General features: G+C 38.1%; 1 protein-coding gene across 1 annotated transcript; it reads right to left on the bottom strand.

The window, feature by feature from the left end:
• Nucleotides 1-1,064: 1,064 nt before the first annotated feature.
• On the bottom strand, nt 1,065-12,518 carry MMP27 (matrix metallopeptidase 27; the record flags this gene model as incomplete). The annotated part of the gene is made up of 10 exons (XM_082845815.1): nt 1,065-1,306; nt 2,257-2,360; nt 2,922-3,081; nt 3,908-4,038; nt 5,299-5,419; nt 5,596-5,757; nt 9,893-10,021; nt 10,115-10,263; nt 11,360-11,598; nt 12,420-12,518. The coding sequence occupies 10 exons, from the start codon at nt 12,516-12,518 to the stop codon at nt 1,065-1,067; spliced, it is 1,536 nt and encodes a 511-aa protein (XP_082701941.1).
• Between the last annotated feature and the right edge of the window lie 3,323 nt (nt 12,519-15,841).

The raw sequence follows: 15,841 nt of genomic DNA, 5'->3' as shown, positions 1-15,841 counted from the left end.
CAGAATCAAGTTCAACTGACAACCTCCCATCTTTTGGGTCAGAAAATTAATGTAGAGCTTTGCTAAGCATTTAGCTTTGAGGGTGTAAAGGTAAAACTTAACCAACAGGTACATGGTTGGGTTTCTAAACATACAACAGATACATATAAAGATGACAGGAAATTTCTACCCATAGGTTTAAGCCCAGTTGACCCATATACACAGGAAACACAAGAAATCTCTACATTTCTTTTATATGAGATCAGTGTGCACACAACTTGCTTTTAAACTTTCTAAGGAATGGTTCATTGTATTGGTCTATGCTTGGGGTGGGATTGGGAGGGTTGGAAGGAACACTACTTTCCTACTCCTGCTAGTTTCTTAATTCTTGGGGGATCATCTTTAGTGTAACACTTCCTTCATCTCTCTAGGCTCTCACTCCTCTCTTTGGTAGGTGGAATAACTTATTTGAATGGCGAATTTGGGAGCAGAAACTAGGCACATGTAGCTCCATCCTTGTTTCTTTCTCTTTGGGCTCCATGTAGTCCGTAGGCAGCTCACTTTTTCTTGGGGAGGCATGGTGCTTCCCATGACTTGTAAGTATAGCTCACTCTAGAATTTGATATTAGGAAGCTTTCTTGTCCACAGATATATTCTCCAATATAAGCCTTTCATTAATAAAGGTGGTATTTTACTCTCCCAACTGTATGTTATTTCTCAGTGGGTTCAGAACATGGGTAGGGATGAGGGATGCAGTTTATCAAGCTTCTCCAACTCCAAAGGTCCAGACAAAATAGAATGCTAAAGATTGGTTTAATAAATGTCTTCAGTATTTTGTTATTATAACAAACGTCTTACTTCTTCAAGTCTACAAAGCACAAAATATGTTTAAAGTCCAGTGAGAGTTGTGTTTACACATAACTTCCTGTAAAAAGAATCAGGAAGCTCAAAAAGCTGTTTGACTCTTAACTAGATAGATATTTAGAACTAGGACTGGCAACTTGATGTTAAAGAATAGTTCTATTCTCCTTTGAAGCAGAGTTCAGATTAAAAGACCCCTTGAGGTTTATTTTAGGTCTATGAATTTATTGATAACTGTAGTTTTTCAGCACATGAACAATACTGAAAATAAGCAAGTTTAAATCCTTATGATAAAACATCTCCACTCCCCCTGAATGTACATTTTCCTCACTGATAGTAAAATCAGATGATGAATTTAATGGTTCTCTGCATTGAAACCAAGTATTGGTTTTCATTATTCGGGTAACGTTCTTTGCCTTAGGGTCATATTCAAATTGCTTTGATCTACGGAAGAAATAGAAGAATCCTAGAGAGAGAGAATCATGATTAGTTACTTTGCACCACTATACAATGATTCCACACTTTAAAATTTTATGAATATAGAATAAAATAACTGAACATTATATGGAGAGAAAAGAAATGTGTAACTATATAGATACATATATAGATACATTTTACTCTGCTCAGTCACATGAGAAATATTATTTTTATTTCCCTGAAAAAAAAGCCAAGGTATGAAACATGAGTTTCAAGGGCTTACTACCTTTCTAGTCAGACTGTGGTTTATGCCAGAGGTTCTCAAACTAGGTTTCAAAAATGTGTCTCAGAGAGGGGGAGAAATGTGAGTATGGCCTTGGTCCCTACATCCTCATTTTCCTAGTGTTGCTCTGGTTAATCTGTTTTAGTTTTTGAGGTTCCATGTTAGATTTCACAAGAATAACAGATGGTGTTACTCAAAAACATGTTTAGACTCCTGCTTACTGCATGGTCTAGTTTGTTGTCTCTGAAGATATAGTAGATGAACTGATACATTAAATTGTTTGAGGTTCTTTTAAGACTATAGATTCCTGGATCTTACCCACAATCCTACTGCCTCAGAAACTCTAAGGGACTTGTAGTTTCATAACCCCAAGCTGTGTATATTAAACTATGTACATTAAGATTGAGAATCACTGTTCACTTCACGTGCTTAGTCATTTTTCACACTTAAACCTCTTCGGGGGTATCTTTATAAGGTATCTTGGATCAGTGATAGTTAATTTTGGTACTTTTTGCAGTTTTGAAATAGTATGACAGAGAATATAATTCAGAACTTACTATTCAGTTTTTGATAAGGCCCTCAGATTAAAGTTTATTATTATTTACATGTACTCTAGAGTAATAAAATGACATTAAAATTGAAACATTTAAGATTTCATGCTGTCTTATTTCACAGTCAGCAAAGTCTTCCAAGTATCCTTATAGTCAGGCACTTACCTTTATGTTGGAAAGCAGCATCCACTTGGAGACCAATTCCTGGAAAGTATTTTACCACCCTGTGTGGATACCCTTTGTCCATGGTTTGGGTAACTTCGTCATACCTGGAGACATGGATTTGAAAGGTTTTCAGGGGATCTTAGTTTTGGAGGGGGAGGGCTTAATTTTTTACTGCCTCCTTGGAGTCAAGCAAAGATGTAGAAAAAAAAAGTAGTCCTACTGGAAGAAAACGAGTTGGATGAATAATAAAATAAAAATGGCAAAGATTATGTTTGGTTAAATCACTTATAATGTCTTGAAAGCAAGGAATTATGAGGGGGAAAAGCCACATAATTTGCCGGATTGATGCTATTCTGTGGAACTGTTAAATCAAAATAAGAGCTCATCCTGGAGTTTCAAAGATTTTGACTAGATATGTTTGTCATTGGTGGTTTGGTTGGCATCACCAGCTTTATGATTTTATCTTTATTTTTTTAACTTGGAGAAAGATCTTTGAACTGATTGAAACATTCTTTTGTTTGGCGAATGCCATCCACCTGAGATTGCCTTCAAGATAACACTTTAGGAACACTGTAGGTTAATTTTATTTTTGCCCATGTTAAAGTGAAGCTATCTGGATATTTTTTTCCAGAGTAAAACAAAGGGTCAATTGTCTGTAGACTTGCCTCCAGCACCAAATGCCCACAAAGAAGTAGGTTTTTCTTGTGTTTCGATCACAGACAGCTGCATCAATTTTCTTCACACGTCTTGGAAAGCCAAGTATATGGATGGATTTGGGATAATCTGGCAAGACAGCATATCCTCTGATCATCCAGAAGTTTTCATCTAGGAAGAGAGAAAGTGATTATCTTCTGATTTATTTCCTAAAGGGAGAAATAGCTGTCTTAAGAAGTTTGAAAATAATTAGATGCTTAGTTCCTTTCAGGTTCAATGCTTAGAGATTTAGTAATCTTATGTCTCCATTTATTCTTACTGCTTTCTTTAGCTGCTTATGTCATTAACATTACACAAGTAATATATACCTATAGTTAGTAGTGTGCATACCCATGTCAATTGAATTCATTGTATTAATTCTTTCCAACTCTGACAAAACAGTCAAGTATATTTGGACATGTTCTCCTAAATTTCAGCACCCAAGTGTTCTCAAAGGCAAGTAATCTGGTGAAACCCATGTAAAAAGTAGGGTTGCTAATTTGAATATTAGATACCAATTGAATCTGAATTTCAAATAAACAATGACTAATTTTTGGTATAAGTGTATCCAAAATATTGCAAAGGACATACTTATACTAAAAAATTATTTTGTTGTTTGTCCAAAATTCAAAGCATCTTTTATTTTTATTTGCCACATCTAACAACCCTAGGTAAAAGTGAACACAGAAGAGAAATGGGTTACCTTTATTTTTCAGAAAAAAACACTTTTTAGTTTTTGTTATACAGTTTTCTTTTCTCCTGTGCTGTTGGGATGGTGTTTATCTTCACAACCACTGAGAATCCTTGGATAGTTATTTTTTACAATAGGAACCTCAGGTCAGGGCAGAAGCCCTGTCTATTTTGCTCATTCATGAAGATTATATTCCTTGCACTAAAATACCCACTGAACAGTTCAGGCATCCAGAGGGAGAAGAGGAATAATGATGGGTAAAATTACCTTTAAAAACCAGAATCTTGTCTTTGGGGTTCTCATATGCAGCTTGAATATCAGCTGGCAGAGATGGCCAGAATGAAGAGATCAATTCAAATTCAACATCAGTGATATCATAGTAGATCCTCCATAGATGCCTGTGTTAGACAGAAAACCATACTTTATACACAGTGTATATATATCTATTTCAATGAAAATGCTGCAAACTGACACTTGTCCCTTATCTAATTGGTTGATATTTTCCTCAAACAATTTATGGCATTAATACAAATTTCCACAGCAAATTTAGATGGTTATAAGTTCAATTCTACCCTTTGGACTACCAAGGTCAGGACATGACTTTGTGCCCACTCTTTTGGGAACTTAGGGTAGCAAAATACCCATGGAAATCTCATAAATAGTTCTCAGTGTGCTCAATCACCTCATTTTTGCCAAAGCAGCAATTCCCAACATTCTAAACCAATAACAAGCCATCTAAGAAGAATTTTTTGGTGCTGATGTTTGCTAGAATAAAGAAATGTTATTATTTTTGCATAGCTAAATATTTCCTCAGATTTCTCTTCTGGCTGTAAAGTTCTGAGCCCATTAGGAGGACTTGAAAAGTCCGTATAGTCCATTTTCCTTCCCATGCTGTCTACCCATCCCTGACAAGTGGTCTCTCAGCCTCGACTATTAAGAGCATGGTAGTGACAGCATGTAATTACAGTGCTACATAGTTGTGGGTGGCAGGAGTCTGATTTCAGATATTCTTTTCTTTTGCCCCTATATCCTTGTCAGTTGGTGTATGTCTTGATACTCTGTTCTGAAAATATGGTCATGGTATACATAATTGACACACCATGTTGCAAGTTAAGTGCAGTAAATTATACATAGTGAGAGAAGAGATTTCCTACCACAGCTAACATTGTTGATTCAGCTTCAGGGAAAGGTCTGTCGATGCGTATTTAACAATTGGCTCTCCAGGTGGGAAAAAAACCTAATTTTTATCATTTGATGATTTCCAGGGTGTAAATACTCCAACCATGGCCAGTTTCAAGCTACCAAAGTGATGTGAACCAGTTTACAAAATTCTTGAAAATTTAACACTTGGATCTTGAAATGGTATAAGCCACCTCCAACACACCACCAGGAGTGGTGTGTTATTTTAGCTAAGAAGTCACTGAAAGTAGACTCTGTTTCAATGGAAATTTAAAAATTTGCTTAAAAACATTTAAAAATTAATTTATCAAACAAGTAAGAGATATGTGCACAGAATAAAACATTCAAACAATATGGGCAGTTATAAAACGAAAAGTAAAGGCACATATTCTCACTACCCCCACAGCTCTCTTATCCCCAAATCTCTTGAAAAGAAAAATCTTCATAGGAAGTTGAGGTGTTTAAGGGAATGGGTTTACCTGCCTTTAAAGAACATTACTTCTCTGCGGAAAGTGGTGATAGCATCAAAAGTCAAATCGGGGTCACAGGCATGGGGTACAGTGGGTCCCTTTGGCTTAGCAGGTGTCTTAGGTGGACTTCCTTTGATGAGAAAAGAAATACCTTAGTGAATTAAGAAGGCATGTAGAAATACCTACAGAAGGATCTTACCCAAGAGAATATTTTCTTCATGATAATATTTCAAGAAGTGATTTTTCTCAACTTCCTTCCTGTAAGGCTGTCAATTCAGTTCACATATATTCAGATTCGTTGCTCACCATAGATGGATTGTATTCCATTGATATCATCCTGAGAAAGTGGGTATTTGCTAGGATCCAGGGAGACATAATTTGGGAACATCAAAGCTGTTTGATCATTGGTGTGAGAGAGCCCCAGTGAATGACCAAATTCATGAGCAGCCACAAGAAACAAGCTGAATCCTTAACAAAAACAGGGAAAACATGAGTACATTAGTCATTCAGAAGGAGAATGATTGCACCTGAGATTAGGAAGTAACTGAGGGGAATGAAGAAAAGGCTTGCCAAACAGCAGATAATTCTTATAACATATTCACCATCATTTATCTGGGAAATATTTCAAGACTGATAATTGGTATTAGTCACATCATGGAGAAATATAACCCAGAGTTAACAGATGGCAGGAAACAGGTGTCTCAGAAATGGATAGTAGTAAAAAAAAAGAGAGAGAGAGAGAGAGAGAGAGAGAGAGAGAGAGAGAAGCCGCCAGTCTTTGGTTGTTTTTAGGCTGCTGAATGTGATCATATTTCTCCTACCTATATTATTCAGAGGTTCTCCATTGGCTGTAGGATCAAGTCCAAATACCTAAACATGCCCTTCCATGAACGAGTCCCTGCTTTTTTTCCCAGCCTCATATTTTATTTTCACATTCCATGAGCTAGCCATATTGAATCATTTGCATTTCTCATCTATGCCATGTTCTTTCTAATCTCTGTGTCTCCATATCTCCATCCCTTCTGCCCAGCGTATTACTTTCTCACCCCCCTTTCTCCCCGCTATCCTATGTATTCCTCAGGAATCCCCCTAGAGCCATCTCCCTCATGAGGCTTCTCTTATTCCCCAGCTCCTATCCAGGTTGACTTAATTGCACCTCTCTCGGCTTCTGTAGACTCAGTGCTTAATTCTGTCTTTGCAGATAAGTACTGCATTGTCTATTTCTTTCACCAAGCTGTGTACCCTTTCGGTACAGGGACCATGTCTTAATCATCTTTTATTCCTGGTGACTGAGAAACTGCTTAGTGATGGTTGCTGGATATCCAGGTTTTTATGTGGATGATCGAATGGTTAGCTGTGCCTCCTATACAAGACCATATTACTCTGTACTTTACCACACCAGAAGTTGTACCATGCATGGTTGGACTTGCCTTTTTATTCCTCTGTCTCTCCCACAGTCTGTAAGTTTCTAAGTATATAAAAGACTGTCCTTGGAGTTGCAACTAAGCCTATGGACATGAAGGAAAAGGCTGAGCCTTTTGTTATGGCGCTTTGTCCAGTGATGTTTGCACAAACCGAACATGGAATGGCAAAAAATTATTTCATGGACGTTCATGCTTTTCTGCTCTGGCTTTTGCTGCTGGCAATATCACTGCATGTGCTTTTGGACAGGGATGGGACAAGTGACTCTTTAAAAAAGTAATTCAAACTCAGATCATCTGAATGAAGTCCAAACATTTATCGTGGCTTTCAAGACCTTCTATAAAGGATTCTAATCTGAATCCTATTCACCATTTTAGCCTTCTGTTCCACCACAATTCTAATACTTGGGTTGGTTGGGTTATTCTGTCTAGAACTGTTTACTCCACTTTGTCTTCAGAGTTCCTGCAGAGCCTTCAGGTCTCAGGTTTGGCATCACTTCCTCCCTGACCTCTGTAAATGGATTGGAATTTATCTTATGTGCTCCTATTACATTGCCATAGTTCCCTTTATCCCACGGTTGATCATACTAATTTTAATTGCCATTTGGTAGAGTGTGTCCTCTAGACTGTAAACCCCTGGAGGGCAGGGTCTATGTCTTGTACACTATTGTATATTCCATTTCTATTGCAGAGCGTGAGTCAGAGTAGATGTTGAGTAAAGATTTGTCGCGTGACTTCATTTATCAAATATTTGTAGAGTGTCTCTCACGTGCTGACAATATTATAGGCTGTATGATACTGTAGAAAAAAAGACAACATTGCTGCCTTCTTGGAGATGTGACTAAATGGATACATTGATACATAATACATGAGTACCTTTGTGAATAGTTTTTCCTTCTCCTAGAAATCACTCTATCTAATCATCATCATTATCATTAATACTAATAATCACCAACATAATCATCAGTGTCAAACACTTTCTGAATGTTTGCTAAAGGCAAGTGCTTTGCAAGGTGTTTTCACCTTTATTACAGATAACATGTGTCATCTTCCTGCAGGTAAGGTCTGCCAAGCCACAGACCACTGCTCTTCTCCATCCCAACACTGCATCTGTAGCGGTCTCTGAGGTCTGTTTCAGTTGTTTAGTACATATGTGTGCGTAGAACATTTACATTCATACAGGCTAGACACTGACCTCACTTTGGGAGATTCTCAGGAAAGCCTCTCTATGTGCACAAATTCCTCTGACATCACCACGCAGTGACTTTCCTTCCCTTAGGAAACAGTGGGATTAGCAGATGATGGTTGTTTATTGCTTTTAAGGAAGTTACACTAAGACTTTTGTGCCCTTTCCATAGAGAGAGCTTACATATACGTAAAGAAGGTAATCATATATTATACATTATTGCCAAATTTTCTATTTAAAAAATCTGATTGGAGGTCACATATGCTTGAGATTTTATGTTTTTATTAGAGAACAGGAAGGCATTTTCCCTTCTACGTCAGTGAGGTAAGAGTTATATGATTGGGCATCCCCCAGGGCCAAAAATTTCAAAGCTGAGGGAATGTAGCAAAGTAGTTAGAAGATAACCCATTTTAGTATTGTTGCCTGGCTATCCACCCATAACTTGGTGGAGGGCTATATTTATCCTCTGCTTTGCTCAAGCAAGTTTTGCCAACTTGAGGCCCAGATCAAATTGGACTTTTTTGTAATCGACCCCACATATCCCCTTTGGCTAGGGGCCTGTTGCAGTATGCGTAATAGTAATTTTACTACTAAGTATTGGAATTAATAGGGATAAAATGACAGTGAAACTTTCATATCTACCTCTAGATATGAAAGTAAATCCTGGCTGACAAAGTGGAGTCATTCTGACTTTGGTGAGCACTAAGATATTTCCTATAACTGCCTGATTGGACATATCCACACTGCCTTTAGGCCAAATCCAGAGAAATATTGGGACATGTTTCAGCAGGAGATACAGACATGGTCCATTCAACTAGTCTGTTGTTTGGGTCATGGTGTCACCCCACCCCTTTCATTTTCTTGTCTTTGATGTAACTCACGTGGCAGTGGCAGCAACCAATCTCAGACTTCCCCGGTACCTGAAGTTCAGCCAGCACTGAGTTCTTTACCCTCTTTGTTTCCTAGCTCTTGGAAAAACAATTACATCACATGATCAGACTTAGCAAGGAGTGGCCACGCATCATTTTGAGTCACTGGCTTTCAGTTTTGCAGAAACTGTAAAACTGACCCACAGACTGTCTGGAGTTACTTGGTCAGGACTGAATTGTGGCCTTGCATACCATCCACCAGAGAGACACAGCCTCCACTTTCCTGGGACCTGGGAAACCAGATGCCAGACCCAAGATGACTGTAGTCAATGATAGAAAAAAAGAGTGGGAGAACCCGAGAGTCTACTCAACCTGCTCCTTCATTTGAGGCACATATTTTTACTATTGTAAAGTTTTGTTTTTTGTTTGAAAAGTAATAAAATATCTCTTATTTTAGTGCCAGGGAGGCCCATGAAAAGAAATAAAATCAACCCACTTAGTCTGAAGAAGTAAGTCAAATATAAAGACCAGGGTCTAATACCTTGGCAGACAGGCAAGAGCTAGAAGAGGTTCATGCATATAAACAGACTTCCTATGGGCCATGAACCCACACAGCATCCTTCAATCACTAACTTAGAATCACCACCTCCCCAGAGTCTTCTTTCAGTCCTCAAGCCAGAGATGACTTCTGCCATGGGTATAACAGACAGCACAGTCTGCCTTGTATGGTGGTGAGTGGGTCTAGGCTTTATACATCACACAAGATCATGAACCTCTGAAGAGCTGGAACTTTTCGAGTACAACTTTGTGGTCTGTACAACACCTTGCACAGTTCCAGGCACATAGTGGCCCTTCAGGCATTGTGGGTATATGAATGAACATCTGAGTAAAGGAAGAATGTTCTGATCATAACAGGATTAGCAACTTTATGAAGATGTTGTGTGGATAAGGCTCTGAACTGGACAAGCACAATGGTTTGAACAGACATTGGACACTTTCATCAATGTCATCTGGAATATGAAAAATCGTAGGGAAATTAGGAAGTAAAAAGCAACTAGTTGCAAAACTATTCCTTTAGGAATTTGTATGAATAACAAAATTTTGTTCATAAAGAAAATTGGGCTCACCTGCTCCATCCTTGGTCCAGTTTTCATCCTCATCAAAGTGAGTGTCTCCACCCAGACCCAGACCAGGAGGAAAGGCATGGCCAAGGACTCCCAAGGGGCCATCAAAATAACGAGGACACCAACCATGGACTGAGATACAATTCATGGGGGGAAAAAGGATCAGCATCTTCAAAGCTCCTGGGATGAAAATAGCCATATAGCTTTCTCTGCTGAAAACCTTACCTCGGGTCCTAAAGGCAATCATGATGTCTGCAATCCCTTTGGAAATCTTGGTGAATATTAGTGGAGTAACTTTGCTCCACACTTCTAAACCTTTTTGGATAGCCTCATCCACATCAGCTCGTGCCATATCTGGAGTGTAGTTTATGATTCTTAGAAATTAACAAAAATATATCAATTCGTGGTTATACATGCATGTAAACACATACTATGGAAAGAAAATAATTTCTATGTCATCAATTATATGCAGCAGTAACTTTTGGTACGGTGCTATTGCTACATTTGTACACTACTTTACTATTTAAGTAAGGTACTTTTACGTATGCTATATAATTCAATCTTTCATTTGCCCTATTCATCAGGTCGTATTATCACACTTTAACAAATGAGGCTCAAAGAGGTTAAATGATTTCCCTAAGATCACATCTTAAGTGGGAGATCATTAATCTCATGTATGTGTTTGCTGTGTATATGACTGTATTATAAATATCTTCTAAAAAGAATTGAGATTTATTTTCTCAAACGGCTTGTAGAAATCAGTCTTATGCATGTGTCATATATTAAGAGTCTCACTTGAAAGCCACAAAGAGTTTGTTACTCAAGAAAATATCTCCCTTAATTTATATTCCCTATCTTGATAAACGTATTTTTATCTCAATCCCTAAGGCTCAGTAAGATGAAGGAAGAACTATCAGAAAGACTCTTTAGGGCCAGCCAGGGAGGCTCTAGAGCAGTGGTCAAAGTCACTGACTCTATCTCAGGTCACAGGTGCACTTCATCTTCTTTCTGCCAATAAGCCAGCTCCCTGTCCTTGAGATGTCTGGGGTCCACCTTAGATTTGACAATCTGACTCACACACCTCTGACATGAACTGGTTGTGCTCCAGGGTCTTCCCATTTTCCCTTGAGCACACTTCATTTGTACCTTTAAGCATCTGCAATCAGAAGGCAGATCCTGGTCCTGAGCTTTTATAGAGGTGGCAGAGGCTAGAGATTAGAGCATATCTGCCAGAGCCAGTCTGCTGAGAAGAGCTGTGTAAAATGGCCTATGGTAAATAAGCTTTTGTTTCTCTGTGTTTAAGGTGGTAATAGCAGTGATGCCTATGTCACAAATTTCTTGGGAGGACGGAATAAATAAAATCTATCAAGTGCTGTGCACACAGGAAGTGCTCGGTAAAATAAACTATTATTATTTTTGTTCCTTGGAGATTATTTTCATGTTCCTTTAGATTAGGGGCAGTAGCATTACCTGTATGTGAGATTGTATTTCTTCCACCCAGGGAGAGTGTAGCCATACTGACCCACATCAGGCACCCCACACCTGGGTGTCTTCATGATCTCAAGGGTATTTGAGTCCAGTTTTCCAGTCACTGTCAATCCGAAAAATGCTTGCATTTCACGAATTTTGCTGTCTATGACACTTCTGTTCTTGCTTTGAACAAGATGACTCCCTTCTATTTCAAGAGAGTAGAACTGGTTGAGATATGCCTGACCAAAAAGACAAAAAAAGGCACAGACTACAGGAGAGCAGATCTCCATCTCAGGAGAAAACAAAATTTTCTGCAATCCTTTTTGGCAGTAGGAGGGAAAAAGGAAATAAGTAACAAGGGAAAGGAAGGAGTGAGAGAAGAAAGAAGAGAGGAAGAAAACAAAGAAGAAAGCAAAGAGTCACCCTGTGTTTTCAGTTTTCAAGAACTCATTGAGCTATGTGTGACCAGAACTGGCTAAACCCATACAGCCCATGAGACTCCGAACTTCCACAGAAGAGAAGCAAGCTTCTTCTGTGTGTTAAATTATCTTGTGTCTTACATATTGTTGCTGTTACTTTCATTTTGGTGTTTCCTTGAAACAAATTCTAGAGGAGATGTGATTATCCATTTTTCAAATGTAAATAATTTCACCAAATATGGCAAATTGGACTGATTTTTACAGGGAATCTCCAAAACAATGTGTTTTTCATATATACAGGGATAAGTGGCTCCAAAATATAGTTGGGTTCTCCTGGTTGGTCTTCAAATGCTTTTATGGAGACCTCCATTCTTTCAGGGCTGACCCTTTCTACTCTCACTATCTCTTCACTTGTAACTATTGCTTAAAGTTGTAGCAAATCCTGCCTGTCCTCCACCCCACCCCTACTCTCCACCCCTCAAATTTCCTTGATGTCCTTAGAGCCAAGGAAAGGAAAAGCAGCTCCTCACAAGAAAGTTCAGGACTCTTTGGTAGGAACTAGCTGTCTTTTTAAGTCCCAATACAACCAATAAAGTAAAAGTTTTATTGATAGTCATTAATAACTTTTATTGAGACAGTACCTGAGCCAGTTGCATATTTTCTTCATATTCCATCTTTCGGTCTGTGGGAAATGCAGAAGAAAATGTTACAAGGACCAAAAATAAAAGAAGCCTCTTCATTCTTGTCTCTCTTCAGTTGAAGCCTTGTCCTGTTTGCATAGAATTTAGAAAATAATAGTGAGACGTGGCATGAGTTGACTTGTACCCTCCTTTGATTAAAAACAGAAAAGGACGTTTGCCATGGGGTGTGTCATGATATGCTTTTTTTTTCTTAGGGTAACTTGATTTTGCAATCATGATCTACAATTGTTTGGTAAACACAGTCATTGTTCATTATTGAATTCAAAATAATATAAAGTCAGCCTCCAAGTTACTTTTGTCCTTGCAAAGTTGAAGGTTTTCTTATCCATAAATTCTTGAGAGTTTATGAAATAATCTTCCTTTGAATGAAAGCCCAAAATATTTGTATAAAAAGATAATTTTCTTTGTAAAAATATTTTATCTTTTTTGAAATCACCTGTTATGTTTGCAAAATTGTAATTTGTTGCTTTTTCTGAGAAATACAATTTTATCTGTTGTCTTGCTCTTGATACAGATACTTTCTGCATTCTAATAAACAAGCCATGTCTGTTTCTCAAAAAAAAAAAAAAAGTATGGTGTCATGAAAAGACAATTGATTCAGGAATCAGATTATCCTAATTAACTAGGTAAACATCAGATGTTTACCAAGCACTTTCTATTTTCCTGTCACACTAAGATACTGTTCCAATCTTGTTGGAGAATTCAGACATATACAGAGACTAATGCCGGATAAAATGACAAAAGTAGCAAAATGCATGTGAAGATTCTAGAGACTGAGAAGGGTCAAAAGGTAAAGAGATCACTGCAGATGTGTGTGGCCTAAAGGCTTCAAGCAAGTGGAGCTTGCACTGGCTCTTGAAGAACGTGTAGGAGATTTGGTTTTCACAGTGGAAAGGAGAAGGCATATGAGTGGAGGGAGGCCACAGGAAACAGGTACCATGGCGGAAATGAGCTGTAGGAAATCTGTCCTGACTGGAGCAAATATATGTGTAGATAGCCATGGGAAATAGGGATGGAGGGTCTAAGAAAGTGTGCAAGGAAAATGCATGTTTCTAATCTTTTCATATCTAGAATGCCATTCATTCCATCCTCACACTTGACTGAGAGTGTTTCTGGTTATGGAATATCAGGCTGAAATAAATCTCCCTTAGAATTTTGAAGTTACTGTTCCATTGTTTTCTAGAATCTAGTATTGTTGTTGAAAAGACTTTGATTCTTGATATTTTTCTTTTTTCTTCTGAAAACTTTTGAAAGTCTCTTTAACCAGATATTCTGAAGTTTTATAATGATGTCTCTTAATGTGAGTCTTTTTGCATTAACATTGTTTGTCAGTAAGAGAGCTCTTTCATTATGAAAATTTTAATTCAAGGAAGCTTTCCTCTATTATTTCTTTGATAATTTCTTTCCATCCAGTTTCCTCTTTCTCTTTCTGGAATACATATCTACTGGAACTCTTGGATTAAATCTCTGTGTTTTCAATATATCCTTTACTATTTTCCATCAACTTTATTTCCAGCTCACCTACTGAGTTTCTTATTTCAGTTATATTTTTAATTTCCAAGAGCTCTTTCTAGTTCTCTGAGTATACTTTTTTGTATTTTGTTAATGTTTTTTGGATGTAAAATATGTCTTATTTTTAAAGAATGTTAAGGTTTTTTTTTGTTGTTTATTTTGACATTCTCTTTTGTTCCCAGGACTGTCTCTATTTCTTCAAAGTTTCTTTTTTGGCGTCTGTTTTTGACATTAGAAGCTTTTTAAAAAATGTTTGGATATGTTGTACTCTGCAATCTGTTTAAGATTGAGAGACAGGAAAGCTGACTGGAAACTATGTGTGCACTGACAGGGCTTGCCAGTTAATGGCTTTTACTGCAGGGCGGTGGGGCGGGTTCCAGACACTTCATGTGATGTATTAGCTGGAATGAGATTTGGTCAAAATGTAAGAGAAAAAACCCAAATAATAGATGATTAATAAACATTGATTTCTTCCTCACGTAAGAGAAGGCCAGATGTGGCAGTCCATGGCTTATATGACAACACCACATCATCAGGGATGTAGGCAACAGACACCTAGCTACACCACTCTCAGTGCCAGTGCCTTATGGTCCAGGTGGCTTCTGCAATTGTATCTGCATTACAGGCAGCAGGAAGGAGGAACGTAGAGAAAGTAAGTACCCAGTCTCTTTCCAGAAGCCCACAGAGTATTCTGCTTACACTTTTTGGCAAGAAATTAAACACATGGCCACATCTAGCTGTAAGCAAGGCTACAAAATGTAGTCTCTTAGCTGGATGCATTGCTACCTCAAATGAAATTGGGTTCTTACTGCAGCAAAGGAAGGGGGGAATCATGTTAACATAGGTAACTAGCAGTCTCTGTCCCATTGAGATTTCTATAGTGTTGGTATCTGTAAGTCTTTTTTCTTGGGTGAGTAAGTTTCTCCAAAGATGTCACCTCCAATTTCCCATAATTTTAATATCCCAACAACAAAGTTATAGGAGGTGCCTCTGGTGCCCCGTGTCAGAATCCCCTCAGTGTACCTCTGATTTAAGTTGTATGGTGGTGGACAGGCTTGTGTAACTCACCTTACTCTGACAAAGTCCAACCTTAACCACAGATTGGATGTCTTTCTGCTTTCTACCCAGGGCGTTGAGCTGCCATGGAGCCTACAGGCCAATTCCTTAGAGCTACCCAGTGGGGGAGGGAATTGAAGGATTAATGTTGAAGGAGGGAATTGAAGGAGGGATTGGAGGCTGGATCGGATCCAGCCTCCAATCCACTGGAGATTTGAACAATTGAAAGGTGTTCTGTAAGCTTCTCAGGAGGTCCTGATGGAATTGAGCCCCAGCTGCCCATAGTAGAAACCTCAGTAACACATACTTGTATTGACTTTCCCTCTTTCTGCTTCACTCTGCTTGCTACCTCACTCTTGCTTCCTGGGACCATGTCCTGAATAAAGTAACTGCACCGAAGTTTTGTCTTAGTCTTTGCTTTTTAGGAAACTCAACCTAAGATAAAAGTAATATCATTCTTAAAGTTTTAAGCTTAGATTCTTAAATCTCTTGTCCTCACATAAAACTTCAATGTAACATCCAAAAAATACCACATGTTGTCAAGAAGAAAACCAAAAAAAGGGCTAATTTTAAAAATTCTTTACTATACTTTGTATTGCTGTTCAATTCCTATGACTGTGAAATATGGTTAAAGAAATAACATGAACTCAGTTCTTATCTTGAAAATGTACGGATGAAGCTTGGGCCAAGAATCTATCATAACTAACTGGCACAACTAGCAGCTGTTCTGAGATGAATCTCCCATCTTCGTGCTTCTAAAAACTGATTTCATAAGAAGTTTTAGAAAATGCCAT

The sequence above is a fragment of the Leucopleurus acutus genome (assembly GCF_964270905.1).
Source record: "Leucopleurus acutus genome assembly, chromosome: 8".
Lineage (NCBI taxonomy): Eukaryota > Metazoa > Chordata > Mammalia > Artiodactyla > Delphinidae > Leucopleurus > Leucopleurus acutus.
Note: the sequence above shows the minus strand (reverse complement) of the source record. Positions and strands in the feature narration are given on the sequence as shown.